This window comes from Belonocnema kinseyi, chromosome 3 (genome assembly GCF_010883055.1).
Source record: "Belonocnema kinseyi isolate 2016_QV_RU_SX_M_011 chromosome 3, B_treatae_v1, whole genome shotgun sequence".
NCBI lineage: Eukaryota > Metazoa > Arthropoda > Insecta > Hymenoptera > Cynipidae > Belonocnema > Belonocnema kinseyi.
In genome coordinates, this window is record NC_046659.1 from 71,496,324 (window position 1) to 71,514,395 (window position 18,072).

Consider the following 18,072-nt stretch of genomic DNA (forward strand, 5'->3'; position numbering starts at 1 on the left):
AAAAAGGATTAAACAACCACAACAGGGTCCTATTAGGACCAGAAAAAATAAAATGTGGACATTATTTTGCAATATCTGCATAAGCAGTGCCAAACCAAGGTACGCACAAAAAGAAAATGTAATAGGAATTTGATACAATAGTTTTTAACATACAATGTAGAAAATTTCGCATTGTGGTCTGTGCACAAATGTGGAGGGTAATGCAAAGACCGAACGCGGAGCGCGAGGTAAATACATTTTAAGGCGCGAAGCGCGAAGTAAATATATTACCGAGCGCGAAGCGCGAGAATGAACAGTCGCGCGCCCTAGGCGCGCTCAAACTAGCGCTGTGCACCATCGCTGCTAAAGCATCACTTAAGTCCTTCAGCATGAGAACATAAGTGAGAGTGGTCCTAAGTCAGCACATTAAGTTTTGGGGTCGCAATGCAGTGCAAAGTGAAGAAGCTGATTCTTGCTATTTCTCAAAATGGTTGTCCTAAGCTGGCACCCTCTGGCCCTGAGCCCCCAATGAAGCTCAAGGAGATCAGGCTTCGGTTTCTTGCGTTTCGAATTGCCACCCATGCCTACAAGAAAACGAAATCAGCGAAAAGTCAATAAGAAAACGCAAAAAATAAAAGGACACCGACAGGAGACAAGCAACATGCAGTCAAAACAAAATTTAAAAAACCAACAAGTGAGGAGTGACATGGAATTTAAATACAACAAAATAAAATAACACACAAATAAAAGCACAAAAAAATTCCGATTCAGGACCACCTGTTTAGTGTCTACTCAGGACATCTACGATTGTTCACATATTGCATGCTATTTCGCAAACGAAGCAAATTCGAATGGAAAATCGACTTTATCAGGCGAAGGCACACAAAATACAGAAAACAATACCCTTAATCGATTTAACTTTTCAAAATATTTACATACTTGTAGCTGCTTCACAAGAATGGAATAAAATGGTATTCCATTTGCACAAAAAATGTATACCCCGCTCACACTGTCAAGCGAAATCTACAGTGACAATTGTCAGCGTAAATTACGTCCATGTCTATCAACCTGTCATACGACAAACTGTTTAAGCCGACATGTGCGCCATCTCTGAAAAAATCAAGGGTGCAGGCTTTGCGTACAGTGCCGACTTAGGACCATTCTCCCCTATACCGCCATACGAATCCACTTCACTGAGTATGGGTATATACACATTTTCGTTTACTAAGGTGGGCTGAGAATAACTGTTTGAATTTAATATCAACTAGTAATCACCTGCGACTGCAGCTGAATTTATTGGCAGTACTCGCATTTTTCTGGACGTTTGGCCAGGAGAGAGGAAATCTGCAGGAAAGAACCTTTCGAGTTCAACTGGGTTTTAAAAAGTCTAGCACCCAAGCTTTTTTTTCCTTATAAAAATGGGCGTAGAATGCAAAAAAAATCTTATACTAAAAAAATTGAATATAGCATGGAAACGCTCTTTTGGACGAGAGAACTACTGTAAATATTTTTAAATTGTTGACATTTTTTTCCTTGGCGATTATTTTAACAAGAAAAATATTTCATTCAAAACCTTTACTTCTTTAAAGAATTCCTCTTTTTCTTCTGTTTTTAAGAATCTTCCACTTTTTCTGCTTTTTCTCGTTTTTTTCACTTGAATGCAGAGTTAATTAATAGAACTCATTAATAAAATCCAACTATTTTTGTCAAATTCATCTCGTTTCGTTAAAAATTCTACTGTTTGGTTGGAAATGTTATTTTGTTCTTGAAAATTCAACTATTGTGTTCAAAATTGATATTTTTTGGTCGCAAATCCAACTATTTTGTTAAAAATTGAACTACTTTATATTATATATATATATTTTTTTTTGTTTTGTTCAAAATTTAACGTCTGTTTGGAAATTAATATATCTTGGTTAAAGATTCAATTCTTTGGTTGAATATTCGTCTTTTTGGTTGAATTCAACTGTTCTTTATTCAAATTAAAACCTTTCTTGGTTGAAATATCAACTATTACATTTGTCGTTTCAAATTTTTAAGAAATTTGTTTTTTACTTGAAAATTAAAAAATTCGGTAAAAATTTAAACTATTCGGTTGAAAATGAACTGTTTTGTTGAAAATTCGAATTTTAGGGTTGACAAATCAATTATTTTGTAGAAAATTCATCCTTTTGATTTGAAAATTCATCACTTTTCGTAAGGATTTAATATTTTTTGGTAAAAAGTAAATCTTTTTGGTCGGCAATTCATCTTTTTTTTATTAAAAATGCAACTGTAGAATTTGTTGAAAATTTATATTTTTGGGTTGTAAACTCAACTGTTTTGTAGAAAATTTATACGAGTATATCTTGTTTGGGAATTAACTTTCTTGTTGAAAATTCAACTATTTTGTTAAAAATGCAATATATTTCGACTTGAAGTCTTAGGAATTTAAAGCGTTTAATATTTAATACAATTGTTATAAAATTATAAAAAGTAATTATCTTTTTGTGATGGTATTTTTGAATAAATAACTTTATTTGAATAAAAATAAATGACGTGTAAAAGTCTGTGGTTTGGAATAAATAATAGATTAAAGTAAAAACAGTTTGCTGTCAAACTGTATAAAGCTTTGGAAATTTAAAAAGATGTATAACACATTTAATAAAAAACAATAACGAAAATGTAACGCATTCATTTTTTTTTAAAGTAACCGTAACGGCAAGGCGTTACAAAATTTGTAGAAGTAGGAATAACGTTGCTGTATTACTGACATTATTTATGATTAATTAATTTAATAATATTTGAGAGTTTATTTAATTAAATTTCTTATACGATCCATTATTTAGGATTATAATTCTCTATTAATAGCTAACACATGATCAATTATTTGATCAGGCTTCGAAGCGAGTGACTTAAAAATGTATCAGTCTGGAACAAATCTAAACGTGGAACTATATAAAAAATACGAAAATTATTTATGATTAATTAATTTAATAATATTTGAGAGTTTATTTAATTAAATTTCTTATACGATCCATTATTTAGGATTATAATTCTCTATTAATAGCTAACACATGATCAATTATATGACCAGGCTTCGAAGCAAGTGACTTAAAAATTTATCAGTCTGGAACAAATCTAAATGTGGAACGTTTTTATGTTGTACTGTGCTATTTATTAATGCATTCATTTATCAGAAATCGATATCACTGACACAGTTGACGTCTACAAATAGATTAAGTTAAACTTTAATATTCACTGAAGGTCTCTTAGTAACAAGCAGATCGAATCTGTTAACTTCACCTCCGGTATAACGAGAAATCCATACCCTGCATGCCAATCACAGATTTCAAATGTTACGTCTATTTTACAATATAACTAAAAACTTTCTTAAAATAATATTGAATAGATAAAAAAAAATGAAAAAAACCATTTAATATTTAGTTTTTCAATATGAACTATGACCATATTTGCACTCGAAATTACTTACCCTAGGGGTTTCGAGTTGCTGATATTGAGTCTGATAATATATTAATCAATGAAATTATAAATAATTTAATTAATTAATTTTAATCTGACCTCAAATTCTTTGTCATCGAGACAAAAAAAACCCAAAGTCAATAATTTAAAATTATTACACACTGAGTTTTTTGATATCTCCTTTTAGGTTATTGTTTAGAATACAAACATTAACAAATATTGCTCTAGTTTATTATATAAACTGAATATTTAGCAAAATAGAGCATTATGCATTTTTCGAATCTTGTTTATACTCCTTATTTTTAATATCATTGGTAAACATTATGAAAAAATTAATAACCTCTAGATGAAATCTTTGAAAATCGTATCATATTCTTTGACACTGTTAAATTTTTAATTTCTCTTGAAATTCTTAGCAATTTTTAAAAATAAAGAATTTCGCTTTCATATCCTTGAAAACTATTCAAATCCGTGAAATGCTTTGAAATAAAATTTAATTTATTCTGTAAAGTATTCATTATTTGAAATTCCTAGAATATAAATTGAATTAAACGTATTAATTGAAATACCATAGAAAAACCATTTAATATACCTGAAATTTTTTGTAGTCCCTTTAAATCGTTGGAAATTTAATGTTATCATTAAATCTTATTAACTTCGTTGAAATACCTTAAAATCCTTTGAAATCTTATGGAATCTTAGGAAATCCTAAAAAATTCTTTTAAATCCCTTGAATATTATGTAATCTCTTGAAACTCTTTGGAATCCCTTAAAATTACTTGACATTTTTGAAACACATAACAATACTGTAAAATCACTTGAAATATTTTATAATTTCCTGAAATTCATGAAAATATTTTATAATTTCCTGAAATTCATGGAAATATTTTTAAACCCTGTCGAAATTGATGAAATATTTTTAAATTACTGCAAACTTTTAGAAATCCTTTTGAAAGCCTAAACATCCGTCGAAATGACTCGAAATTTGTTTTAAATCTGACAAAATCGTTTGATATCTATGGAAATTCTCTGGAATTGATATTAAATCAAACTTATTTATTAATGTTCTGTAAAAAAAGATTTATCCCTATTTATTTTTGAAATCCTTCAATGTTGTGAAATTCCTTGAAATACCTTAAAATATCTTGACAATTTTGAAATCGCTAGAAATCCCTTCATATTTAATTAAATTTATTCTACAAAATTCACTCCAAATATCTTTGTATTTTTTTGTAACTCCTACAAAATTCGTTAAAATCCTTTGAAATTGTTTAATCTCTTGAAATTCTTTGAAATTCCTTAAAATCCCCGAAAATCTTTGTAAATCTTTAAAATCCTATAAACTCCCAAGAAATTTTTCGAAATTCCTTGACGATCGTGGAAAGAGTCTTAAATCTTTCCAAAACCGATTAAATAATATTTTTAAATTAGTCGAAACTTTCAGAAATCCCTTAAATCCTTTTAAAAGCCTTAAATCCGTAAAAATCTTTCGAAAGTAGAAATTCTTTGGAATTTCTTAAAACTTCTTGATCTCTTTGAAAGTATTTCAAATTTTGTGAAATTTATATCGGAGGCGATGAAATTGTTTAAAATCCATGGAAATTCTCTATAATTGAAGTGAAATGAAAGTTATAGATCAAAGTTCTATAAAAAACACTATAAATCCCTATTAATAGTTGTGATTCTTGAATCTCGTGAAATTTCTTGAAATACCTTTAAATCCATCGAAATCTTTGAAATCGTTTGTAATCCCTGCTAATTTAATTTAATTTATTTTACAAAGTTTACTAGAAATACCTTTGAATTCTTTGGAACTACTACCAAATCCTTTAAAACCCCTTGACATTTTTTAATGTCTTGAAATTGTTTGAAATTCCTTAAAATTCGTGGAAATATTTTTAAATCTCTTGAAAAATAATTAAATCTTTTTAAATTAGCTAAAATATTTGGAAACCTTTAAAATATTTTTAAAAGATAGAAACTCCGCGAAAGTCCATCAAAATTGCTTAAATTCATTGTAATGTCTTCAAAATTGTTTAAATCAAACGTTAAATAAATGATTAATTCGTTTATATTTTCTTTGCATCAGCTTTTTAAATATTTTAACATTCCTTATTTCTATACTTATTTTCTTTTAATGATTTTCTACAATGATTTTACTAGAATCGCCAAAAATGATAAGACATTCATTATAGAAACAAAAAATTTATTATACAGATTGCAGGAGCAATAAACCCCTAGGCAAATTAACTTGGGTAATGAACTTTTCATTAAAAACATTATGAATCGAAACTAAAATCCATAATAATTGGCGGCCTTCTCTTATTAGGCAACAAAATAGCACAAATCATTCAAAGTCAAAAGTTCTTATCATAGTATCTAACAGACTAATTGCAATTTGAATTTGATTAAAATTTCCTGAACTTCAGTCATTCGCCGCAGTGAGCAAGAAGTTATCTCGTATAGGGGAAACCTCCCTACAGTGGATAGGGCAACCGACAGTGGATAATAGTAGCGTCAACGAAGCATTTTAGTTGGAAATCCTCAAAAACAGCTCCGATTTTGATATTTAAAAAAAAATTGGTTTTTTTATATTATTTAAAATCAGAAACCTTTTAAAGGGGACAAACAAGTATTTCTATTGTTTAAATATTTCTAATGATCTTTAAGTGTAAAAAAAGGTTTTTATACGATATTCATCAAAAACTTAAAAAAAAACAACAGATTTTTATATTTTTTATTCATATTGCAGTCATAAATAGCTAAAAATTAAATCAAAATACAGTAAAAATTTTTCGAATAATTACTTTTCATTTTTTTTTATTTAAGAGTGCAGTGACATGAAAATTTAATTTTCATTAATATTCTGCGTATCAGAGATACGATCAATCGCAATGAAAAATAAAAATAGCACGCTTGTATATTATGCGAATTAAACGAATACATTACCTTTTTCATTACCACGCCACGTGGACATTTTATCTATTTCTACTGTCTCTAACAACTTATTACCTTCTTTTCCCTAAATATCCACAAACAACTCTGAAACTATCGATTTCCAAAATTACTTTCCCATGATCTCTTTTCATGATAATATCTCGAAGAGATCAAAATTATTTATAATTAATTATTTCAGAGCTTTAGTAATAACTATAACCCTTGCAAAAAATGTTATAAGGGACTGAAAAGTATTCAGAATAGGCCGTCCAAAACTACATAGAAAATATAAATGTGAAAAACAATTTTTGGAAATTTAAAAAAATTGAAATAAATTTTTACAAATTTTCTTATTCTCAAAACAGATTAATTTTGTACTAAATAATTTAATTTTTAACCGAAAACATGAATTTTCAACCAAGAAGATTAATTTTTTGGAGAAAAAGTCGAATTTAAAAAGAAATATGAATTTTTAAACAGTCTATTGGATTTTCAACTATAAAAGATAAATTTTCGGCCAAATATTTGAATTTTTTTTTGAAAAAAATAAAATTTTATTAAAAACTGAAATATTATAATTTTCAATCAAAACAATTAATTTTTTACAAAAAACCGAATGTTTAAAAAAATAGTAAAATTTTAATCAAATAGATGAATTTCTAACTAAAGTGATGAATCTTCACCTGAAATAGTTTAATTTTTATTTAAAAAATAAAAAATAAAACAAAAGTCAAGGATTAAAAAAAAACTAAAATTGTTAACCAAAAATATCAATTGTCAACCATAGCCATGCACCAAACAATACATTTTTAAAAAAGTACTTCAACTTGTAACCCAATATTGGAATTTTCGACCAAAATGATTAATTTTATATCTTAAAAGATGAATTTTTAACCAAATATAACGCAATAGTGTGTCAGACACGTACATATTTCTTGACTACACAGCAAATTTTTACGATGTAAATATATAATTATTGATATACAATTTATTTTAACAACTTTTTTTTATTCTAAAATTACTATATAAAGAGATTTTTAGAAAAAAGTGGGGACAAAACTTAATTTTTCAAATAAATATCATAAATATTGTTTAAACAATATAAATAATTGTTTGCCCCCTCCAAAAGGTTTGTGATTTTAAATAGTATTAAAAAACAAATTAAAAAAGAAAATGATCAAAATCGGAGCTGTTGTTGAGGACTTCCAAATTTTGCCTGCTTAATACATGTAATGTAAATGTAAGTAAAATGTATGTAAAATAATAAATTTAATTTAAAGAATAGTTGAACTACTGTAAGTGTTCATACAAATTAAAGTTAAAATGATCATATTCTTTTTAATTTATGCTCTTAATTAATGATTATCCACTGTAGGTTGCATTATCCACAGTGGAGAAGTTACCCCAATAGTAATAGGTTTGCTGTAGTAGATTTTACGCTCGATGGAGGGATTCTTGTGCAACTGACCAAATGTACATCGACCTTGCTAAGGTGCACAAGAGGTTGCAGGTGAGGCTTATACAGGGTGGTAAATGCAGTTGGAGTTTGTTAGAGTTGGGAATGGGGTGGGACAGAATCGATGCTTGCGTCTTTCTTGCCTAGTCGAGTGACCTCTCTCACGCACAGTTACTCCCTTTTATATGCAAATAACTCTATTTTTACAAAATAAAAAAAAATAATAAAAAAAATAATCTCTCGGAAACTCCAAAACATCCTGCTACGCTTCTGTTTCATTTTGCCCTGGAAATTTAATCCTGTTGCTCCACAAGTTACCTCAGTTTCAATTAAAACCTCGGAACAGGTGCACTGAAATGGTCCCAATTATTTACTTCTGCTAGATAAATTTAATAACCATAGTGTATTAAATTATGTTTAATAAGCACAGTTGAATCAATAAATTACATAAATTTCATTTAAATATTATTTGCTTATCAAAGGCCTTATATACCGATCCCTAAATCCCCTATTGAATCCTTTATTCAGTTAATGGTCGATAAAATACACTATTTTCAAGATTTGGTCCCCATTTGGTCTCAGAATTTTTTTACTTGATTCAATAGTTTGAAAAGATTTTTTAAGAAGAAAATATTTGAGACTATTTTAAAATATTGCAAGGCATTTTCAGAAGATATGAAAAATTTCAAAAGATTTGAAAGGGTTTTAATAATTTTAAAGAATTTAAATAAATTTGCATGCAGCTGTAAAGGATTTCCTAGAAATCCAGAAAATATAAAACAATTTTGCAGGCTCAGAAAGTTAAAAAGATATTTTTTTAAAATTCAGGGTTTTTTAAAAAAGATTTTCGTGGATTTCAATCATTTTAACGAGTTTTAAAAACAATAAAGATATTTTTCTCAATTTTCTAGGATCTCAGAAAGTATCGAATTTCATGTGATTTCACGGTTAAAAAAAATTTAATTGATTTCGAAGAATTTATTCACAAGAAGTGAGGGATTTCGTAGGGCTTCAAACATTTCAAGAGATTTTAAGATATTGCTCGTAATTGACTTGGAATTCTCCCTGAATTGTTATTAATTTATCCTGAATTCTTCTGACTTCTTTTCAATTCTTCTGAATACGCTTAATTTTAGTCAATGTAATGGATTTTTTCAGAGTTTTTGTTTAATTCACCTCGAAGTCTTTGTGAGTCACTTTCAATTCAACGGCATTTATCACATTTTGTTGAATGCCCTTTTTTAAGTTCAGCTTGATTTTGTTACGAATTTCATTGTAAAAACCAAATTTTACGGAAATAAAGGGATTTGGTTTAGATTTTTAAATACTTTTTAAATTCATTTGAATCCTTGTAAATTTAACATGAATTATTTTGTAGTCAGTGGTCACGTTCTTGCTTAAAAATTAGTAGGGTTTCAAACATTTGAAGAGTTTTTACATTTTTCTTAGAATTCACCTTGAATTCTTTTAAGTTATTTGAATTTTTTAATTTACTTGATTTTTTCTAAATTTACCTATGTCTATTTAATACAATGGATTGAAAAAGGTTTTTTTTTTAATCAAAAAATTCTTTTGAATTCTCTCATTACTGAATTCAATTAAGTTTTTAAAATATTTTTATATTGTTTTCAATTCATTTGATTTTTTGTAATTCACCTTGAATTTTTTTAATTTCATTCAACCGAATCCATTGCCAATCAGACAGGATTCTACATTTGAAATCGGTTGCGAGCAAAATTCCATAATTACATTTTTAGGATTAGGTTGTAATTTTTTGATATCCTATAAAAAGCATTTTTAATTAGTTTGAACATTTAAAATCCCTTAAAATCCTTTTGAAAGTCTTGAAGGCAATGTCAGTTCCTGATTTTTTTTAATCCTTTGGAATCCCTTATAAACCTCCTGTTTTCCTGAAATTGGTCGAAATCCTACATTTAATAAATAAAAAAATCATACGTGTGTACGTTCTAGATTTTTTGCATCAACTCTGTCAATAGTTTACAATTTTAAATTTTTTACTTTTTTCTTGAAGAATTCGAAATTTTAATATGCAATTATCTAGACAATAACTTATGTTTAATAAACCCCTTTTCCATAAAACAAATTTGAGGTCTACACGAACAAGGAACATATTTTGCAGGTCGTTGAGGCTTTTCTGCCAGTTAAAATAGGTTAGAAACAAATTTTATGAGCCTCGGTAGTTTAATTAGAAAACGGACATGGTTACGGGTACAAAAATTGCGGAAAAAATGCCAGAATTTTCTCAGTATAAATAGAACTGGAATAGGGACTATTTTGACCGAAATTTCGGCATGTCTAAATAATTGATGGAAGTACCTATTTGATATTCAAAATATATAAAAAAACAAAAAATTGATAAATTTTTTTTCAATTTGAAGTTTATCTTTTTGAATTTTGCGCATGAAATTACCTGCAAAAAATGTATAATGTATTTCTGAAAAAGAGGAGGTTCAATTAGTGATATATTTCAATCAAGAGCTGAGATGCCTTATTTCCGAAACCAGGCGGATTTTTCTTGAAAATTGTATTCGTTTATAAGTAATTAATTATTTATTTACTTATTATAATTTGCTTTTAAAGTAATTTTCTGCGCATTATTCAATAAAAATAAAAATTATAATTGAAAAAATGGTCTTCTTATTAATTTTTAAGTTTCCACACATGTATAGCGTGCGGGAAGTGACCAATTCCAATAGAGTGGTAAAAAAAAGTTATAAAAAGACTTTTTCTGGTTGTTGCACTTACGCATTTTCCATCAGCTTTCTTTTTTAGGAAAGCTAGAATTATAACCTTACTTCATTATGAATTGGCACTTAACACACTGATTGTGAGCATTCAATAGTAATTGGAAAAAAACGAAGTGATAAGTTACCATAAAGTGGAGAGAATGGTGCATGTTACAAAAAACCTTGGATACTAATGGGGCCGAGTGGAGAAGTATACATAATGACTTTGTGAAGCTCTTCGCCTGGGGAGATCGCTAGAGAGATTGATCAGCGACCTGGGTCGAAGCAGTGTTGCGAAACGAACGTGTTTTTTAGATAAATAACGAAAGTTCTAGATCAACCTAACAATCTATTACCCTCACTCCCTTTACCCCCCCCCCCCCCCCCCCCCCCCCCCCCCCCCCATTACCACCTCCTAGATTTTATTTCCCCGCCAAGTGAGTCATGCTCACCCTGAAAGGTATATGGCTTAATGGTATAATAATAATAAATATTATTATTATAACGTCTCTTCTACGGATCTCTCACCCTTTTACCAACCATAGTTTTTTTACCCCCACCCCTCTCCATCAAATTGGTAACGTGGTTTATAGGCTATCGCTAAGTGTATCTGATTTAACCGCTCCTCTGAATAACCAAGAACAATCGATATTCTCATTGTGAGTTGAGTATGCATTTCCAATAGGTTTCTGCACAGGAAACGTGAATAAGACCAAGCCTGGCTGACTCGTAATGTTGATAATGGATAAAGGATATAGATATACGAAAATGCCATTCATCTGAGTAGCGTGTATTCGAAATAGACTGCTAGACGCCAACTCGATCATTGCACTGTATAACCAAGAGCACTAGTATCAAGATTCACATTCCCTTCGTGATGTACTCATCAACCTCATAAAAGCATTGTGCTTAAACGTATACAGATTGTGCTTCAAAGTACCGTTTATCAGTTTAAGAGCAGATAATAGGCCACTCACTTTTACCACACTCAATAAAAGATCTATCAGTTTTTTTTTCCTTACAGAAACTTTTTTTCTTAAGGTTAATTCTGAACCAATATATTCAGATCATTAGATGTTCCAATTAGGAAAATTAAAGTATAATTAGAACAATCTTACATTTCTGAAAATTGCAAAGGGGGTTAATTACTCGTATTTTTGATGTACCGTAGATTTCAAGATTTTGTGGAACTGAAAAAATTGCAAAATTTTAAATGAAATTGAGAAAGATTTTATGGATTATAGAAAATTTATTACATATAATAATTTGATAGAAAATAATTATACGATAATTAACATTTTAAAAAAGAATACGAAAATATATAAGGAATTAATATAAACAGTAGAGAAACTGGAAAAACCTGTGAAATCTCTTGATATTTTTGAAATCGATTGAAATTGGTAAAATTCCCCTAAAAACATAAATAGTTGGAGATGCTATAAATGTTAAACTTCTGTCCTCAAATCTTGTAAAATTCTTTGAAATTCCTTGAAATCTTAGAAAAACCTAACAAATTTTGTTGACGTCATGTTCAATGTTTGATATCTCTTAAAATTCTATGCAATATTTTCAAATCACTTAAAATCTTTGAAATCCGTTGAAATCCTTTTAATTCCTTCATATCCTTTGAAATTGTTTAAATCCGTAGAAATCTTTAATAATAAAATTTAATTTGTTTCGTAATGTATCGATAATTGGAAATTCCTATAAGATAAATTAAATTAAACTTATACATTGAATTACCCTAGAAAAAAACATTTAAATCGTTAGAAAATTTTTTAATCCCTTGAAATCCTTGGAGATTTAATGAATCCATTCATTCGTGTTAACTTCCTTGAAATACCTCAAAATCCCTTAAAATCTTAGGAAATCCCGAAAAATTCTTTGAAATCCCTTGAAATTTTGTTAATCTCTTGAAATCCTTCAAAATTCCTTAAAATCGCTTGACATCTTTGAAAAACTTAAAAATATTCTAAAATCGATTAAAATATTACGAAATTCTTTGAAATTTATGGAAATATTGATTACATCTTTCGACATTTTCTATAAGCTTTATAAATTCTTTGGAATTACATGAAATTTCGTGGAATCTTTAAAAAAAACACCATATTCATTACAATCCTTTAAAATGGTTAAAATCCATTAAATCTGGTGAAATCCCTAAAAGTCCCTTAACATTTTTTTATACTTCCTTTGATTTTGTTCATTTCTTCAGAAACTCTTGAAAATTTCCTAAAATTCTTGGAAATCGATTGATGCCTTTGATACACCTTCAAAATCCTTTCAAGTTTTTAAAATATTTTAAAATATTTTAAATCTCTGGAAATTTATCATAGATTTTAAAATTACTTCAAAAATGTTGCAAAATTTGAAATCTCCGAAATTAGATGAAATTTCTTAGAATCTTTTAAAATACTCTAAAAGTTTTAAGCCCTGTGGAATACTTCCATATCCCCTAAAATACTTAAAATCCTTCAAAAAGCATTGTAATTTTTTAAAATCTAGTAAAATTTTTAGAAATCTCTTGAAATATTTCCAAAATTTTGAAATTCTTTGAAATCTCTCTGAAATGTTCAAAATCTTAACAATTTTTGAAATTACGATTTCGAGATAGCGGATATTATTTTGGCAAATTTAGCGAAGAAATTTAAAAATATTTTAAAATGCAAAGTGATCAAATAGTTGTGTTAGCAAGCAATTTGAGAAAATATTAATATTATTCTAATTTGAAAAAAAATCAGCAAATTAGTTGCATTGTTAAAAAAAGTGTCAAAAAATGGAAATAGTTGCGGGAGCCCGAGACCAGGTCTTTATTCAGGAAATCCTTGTAAGGTATATTTTATCGATTTTCTGCGGAACTTCTGCAGAATGCATACTGCATACATTGGGAGTTCCCGGATATTCCCTTTAGAGTTTTGTGAAATACGAAGGACAAGCAATTCCCATCGGGAGAAAAATTCGTTAAAAATCTTGTCAAAATTATACAGACCATCTGATAGAATTTTTCGTGGAGATTATTTAAGTAGTTTGCAAACACGCTTACTAAATTGTATCGTCTAAAGTATATAAACAATAAAGTGAAAAACAGAATTGTAATATTTTTTCAAAAGATATGTATTTTTTGCAAAATTCAATTAATCGAGAAATAATTTTATCAACAACTTACGTACAAATGTTATATTCTTAATATGTTCATTGTTTAGAAAAAACTTGTGTTTCTTCAGTTTAATCAAGTGAAAATATTTATGATGTGAAAGATCGCTTAAGCCTTTCAACGTACACGATTGTAATGTGTTTAGACAAAAGGGGTTGAAATCCTTTCTCTACTCAATCCTCGCTTTTACGCGCGGCTGATCGGAAGCCTCACAAAAGCTCAGAAGTTCTAAAGCTTACCACACAAAGTATAGATTATACTCTCTAAGATTATTACACAACTTTGTACGTTTTCAAGTAAATATGCTCTTATCCTCTTAGACAAGCTTCAAACTTGAAAGGGTTGACTCTTTTGTAAACTTAAGTGCTTTAAAAACGGTGAGAGGATAAAGAAGAAAGAATTAAGTAGATCTATAAAGATTAAAAGGGAGGCGAAAATTATCCTGAATAGAAGCTTAAAATTTAATAAAAATAAACTGTGAACAATAGTGTGCCTAATAAATATTTAAATTTTTTAATTCTGCAGACGCTACCCACTAAATTTCTTCATTTTTATGAAAAATGATGGACACAAGTTTTATTTTATTAAAAAAAATTGCCCCTAGAAAGTATTTTTTATTTCCTTTTTATTTATTGGACTTAAGGAATAAGCACTGAATTGTAGGGTGTGTCCATAAACTAAATTACTAATTTTAGGGGGGGGGGAGGCGGTTGCGCTAAACACTAAAGTTTGTAAAAGGTGACAGGAGGAGGCCAGGGGAAGTAACTTTACAAATTGAGATAACATTTAGTATGTTTCTGCAATGATATAGTTCAATAATAACTTAACAAATTTGAAAAGCACTTGAATATTTCAGACCTTACACTTATTCCCCTCTTTTTCCAGTTTTTAAAGAATTTTTGTTTCCCTCTGTTTTCAAGAAACTTCTGTTTTTCCCTTTTTCTTGTTTTTCGTTCAAATTTGAACTGCATTAATAGAATTCACCAAGAAAATCCAACTATTTTTGTTTGAAACGTCTACTATTATATTTCTGGTTCAGAATTCATCTTGTTTGGTTAAAAATTCTACTAGTTTGTTGAAAATTAATTTATTTTGTTGGAAATGCAACTGCTTTGTTAATAAGTCATCTTTGGTCAAAAATTCAACTACTTTGTTGATAAGTTATCTTTAGTAAAAAAATCAACTACTTTGTCGAAAGTTAAACTACTTTGTAAAAAATTCATTTTTCGTTGAAAATTGATCAGCTTGGCTACCAATTTAAGTATTTTATTTTAGAAAATCCATCTTCTTGGTTAAAAAATTATCTTTTAGGGTAAAAATGCAACTGTTTGCTTGGAAATTATTGTGGTTTGGTTCAGAATTCAACTTTTTTTTTAATTCTATTTTTTTGGTAGGATTAAACTTTGTTTTATTTCAAATAAAAATCTTTTTTTGTAGAAGCATTAATTATTATATTTTTTGTTTTTAGTTTAAAGTTCGGTTGTTGCTTGAAAAATATATAGATAAACATTTAACCTTTTACAGAAAATTAGTTTTTTTTTAAACTGTGTGTTTCAAAATTCAACTATTTTGTAGATAATTTGCCGTTTTCTTTTAAAAATTCAACTACCTAAGAATTTAAGGAAATTAAAAAAATGCAGACTAAATTCCAAATGAATTCAAATTATTCGCAATACAATATAAAAATAAAAAATATTTTATCGATTAAAGTCAAACTGTAGTGAATTGGAAAGAATTCAAGGGCATCTAAAAGAATTCAAGGGAATCTAAAAGAATTCAAGGGAATTCAGTGAAATTAAGCCATTAAGTTCAGATAAATTGAAGCGAATAGAAATATTGATTTGAGTTTCAACTCGATTCACCTAATATGGATGATTCTGAATAAAATGCACAAAAATGTCTTTTGAATCTTCATGATGCTTGCAGAAACTCTTAATACAATTTGTTTCAAATAAAAAAAAATTATATATTTTTTCGTGGCTTCTAACAAATTTCCAGGTGATTTTCATGGAGATTGAAAAAATTCCAATGTATTTTTAAACTACTCTACTACAAATACTCAGGAATTTTTAAAAACACAAGCTACAAAGATAATTTGATTAAATAAAATAATAAATTCGGTGTATTTTCAATTTCAATTTCCGGGCCTGAGCGAGTTTTCCCTTATGCATTTTTGTTACTGGAAAGTTTTCAAGGGGCCGAAAAATGTGTTCTTCTGTTTACAATAATTAGTTCCGAATAAGGGGTGAATTGAATAGGAATTATCTTTCAGAAAATGATGATTAAAATCCGTAAAAATGGAAAATACTTTATTTGACCTTCACTAGATACTTGTAGAAAATTACAGTCTTAACCTTTTTGTGCAAAATTGTATGGCTATAGTTGTTGAGACCGACGCGACGGTTTAAAATTCTACATTTGCAAATCGCTTGTTACAAAATTACAAGTTTTATTGGTTGTAAAATGTTTATCTTCAGCAGATGTTAGCTGTTTGGTGCTAACCTATTTATCTGTTTCCGGGAAATGGCTGCCTCTTCTAGTGGATTCCACAGTTTATAGAGGTCGGAGTATGATGGGAAAAAAAATTTGCAAACGAAATGTTTGTAAATTTTATCCCGAAAAATATTAAATCGTAATTCCTAGTCCCTAAAGGCTTTAACCATAAATTGTTAATATAATTTTCTTTAAGAGTAATTCATCTACCTATTTACTATCTCCCCACTACGCAGCTTCGCCCCACTCAGCCAAACTGCAGCCACAGAGCCTAGTCAGCGTGAGCCCTTTATATCTAAAAAGGACTAAAATACGGAATATAAAATTTTTTAAATTTAACACTTGGTAATTTAAAAATATAGTATTCGAAATCTGTGTTTCAATTTCTTAAGTCAAAAAACATATCGATTGAATTATTACAATTCACAGATTTAAATAGTACGTTTGTAAATTAGCAAGTGTTAAATTTAAAAACTGCTATATTCTGTATCTTGTCCTCATTAGGTACAAAGGAGTCCCGCTAAGGGATTGTCCATATATTACGTAAGACGTTTTTCTGTTGTTTGAATCAAGACGAAAATAATATTTTTATCAAGTTGAAAAGGACACAGCGATATAAGCAAAAGAAAAAATTCTTACGTAATATATGGACGATCCCTAACCAGGATCGGCAGCATCAGGTCGGCTGTGTGCGCGAAGGCTGTGCAGTAGGGAAATGGTACACAGGTAGTGGAAACAAGTTCTACTTCAGTACAAATATTTTTTTCAGGCGATTTTTTTAATTACAATGTAGAAAAATAAAAATAATAGAAGGTAGGGTTGATTATGGAAATGAGGGAAAATTAGCTTACCCCTGAATAGAATAAGAATTTGGTATGCCGTTGAGAGTTTCCCTGCTGATTTCGTCAGCCATGGCCACATTAAACTGATGCCCGAAGCTTGCCAGGTCCTCTCTGAAAGCTTCACTACCTGGCGTCAGCGCGCCGCTTGTTGGCGGAAGTGGTGTCGCATTGCTACCTTCCGCATCAGCACCCTCCTCGCCATCATCGCCACCCACGAGGGCCTCCTCATCTTCGTTGTAAATCTTGAAGTAGGCGACCGTGAGGTATATCACCGAGATTATAAAAGACGGTATTGGAATAGCCATCGCGTAGACAAGGTTCATGTACACCTGAGGGCAATTCCACGTCTTCATGCCGTTTTCTTAATACCATTCGAGTGTATTTTCCACAGTTCATAATAATAATAAAAAAAAAAATGAAACAAAAACAAGGCTGGAATACTTTCCACACTTCTTTCTCTTTCGTTTCAATTATTTGGGACTTTTTTTTTAAAGCTACAATTCCCAAAAAACTGGAGAATAAATTGTATGCATAAAAATGTCTTCATAGATGATGAAAACATTAATCCATGCAAAAATTAATCCCTTTGTTTCAATTTATTCCCGGGTGAAATAAAATTGTCCGATTTTGATCCTGGACAAGGTCCTCCTAAAGTAATAGGTATGAACTGAAAACATTCCTTAACATTGTTTAAAAGTTTAAATGGTCACTAAAGTACCAGAAAAGTTGAATTTTATTTATTTCGAACCTCTTAAAAACGCTTAAGGGCCTTTTCTAGGACAAAATTATCGAAACAGTCCCACATAATTTTGTTATATTTTAAGCAGAATTCTTTTTAATATAAAAGTATGATAAAACGTTCCAGTTAATTTTTTTGTTTTGTCCAAGCCTTAAATAATTTTAGAGATAAAAGTACTAGAGAAGTTCAATTTCATTTATTTTTTTAACTTTCTACAAGTACTGATAGAATTTAAGTGCCAAAAAACTACTGCTGAAGTAGGA

At 29.1% G+C, this 18,072-nt stretch overlaps 1 protein-coding gene across 1 annotated transcript in view; it reads right to left on the bottom strand.

Annotated features, from left to right (window-relative positions):
• LOC117168736 (cilia- and flagella-associated protein 300-like) overlaps positions 1 to 18,072 on the bottom strand; it is a 69,894-nt gene that overhangs the window by 37,764 nt on the left and 14,058 nt on the right. The window contains exon 2 of the mRNA XM_033354469.1: positions 17,080 to 17,399. Within this exon, the coding sequence (XP_033210360.1) occupies positions 17,080 to 17,399 (320 nt within the window). The remainder of the gene's footprint in view (positions 1 to 17,079; positions 17,400 to 18,072) is intronic.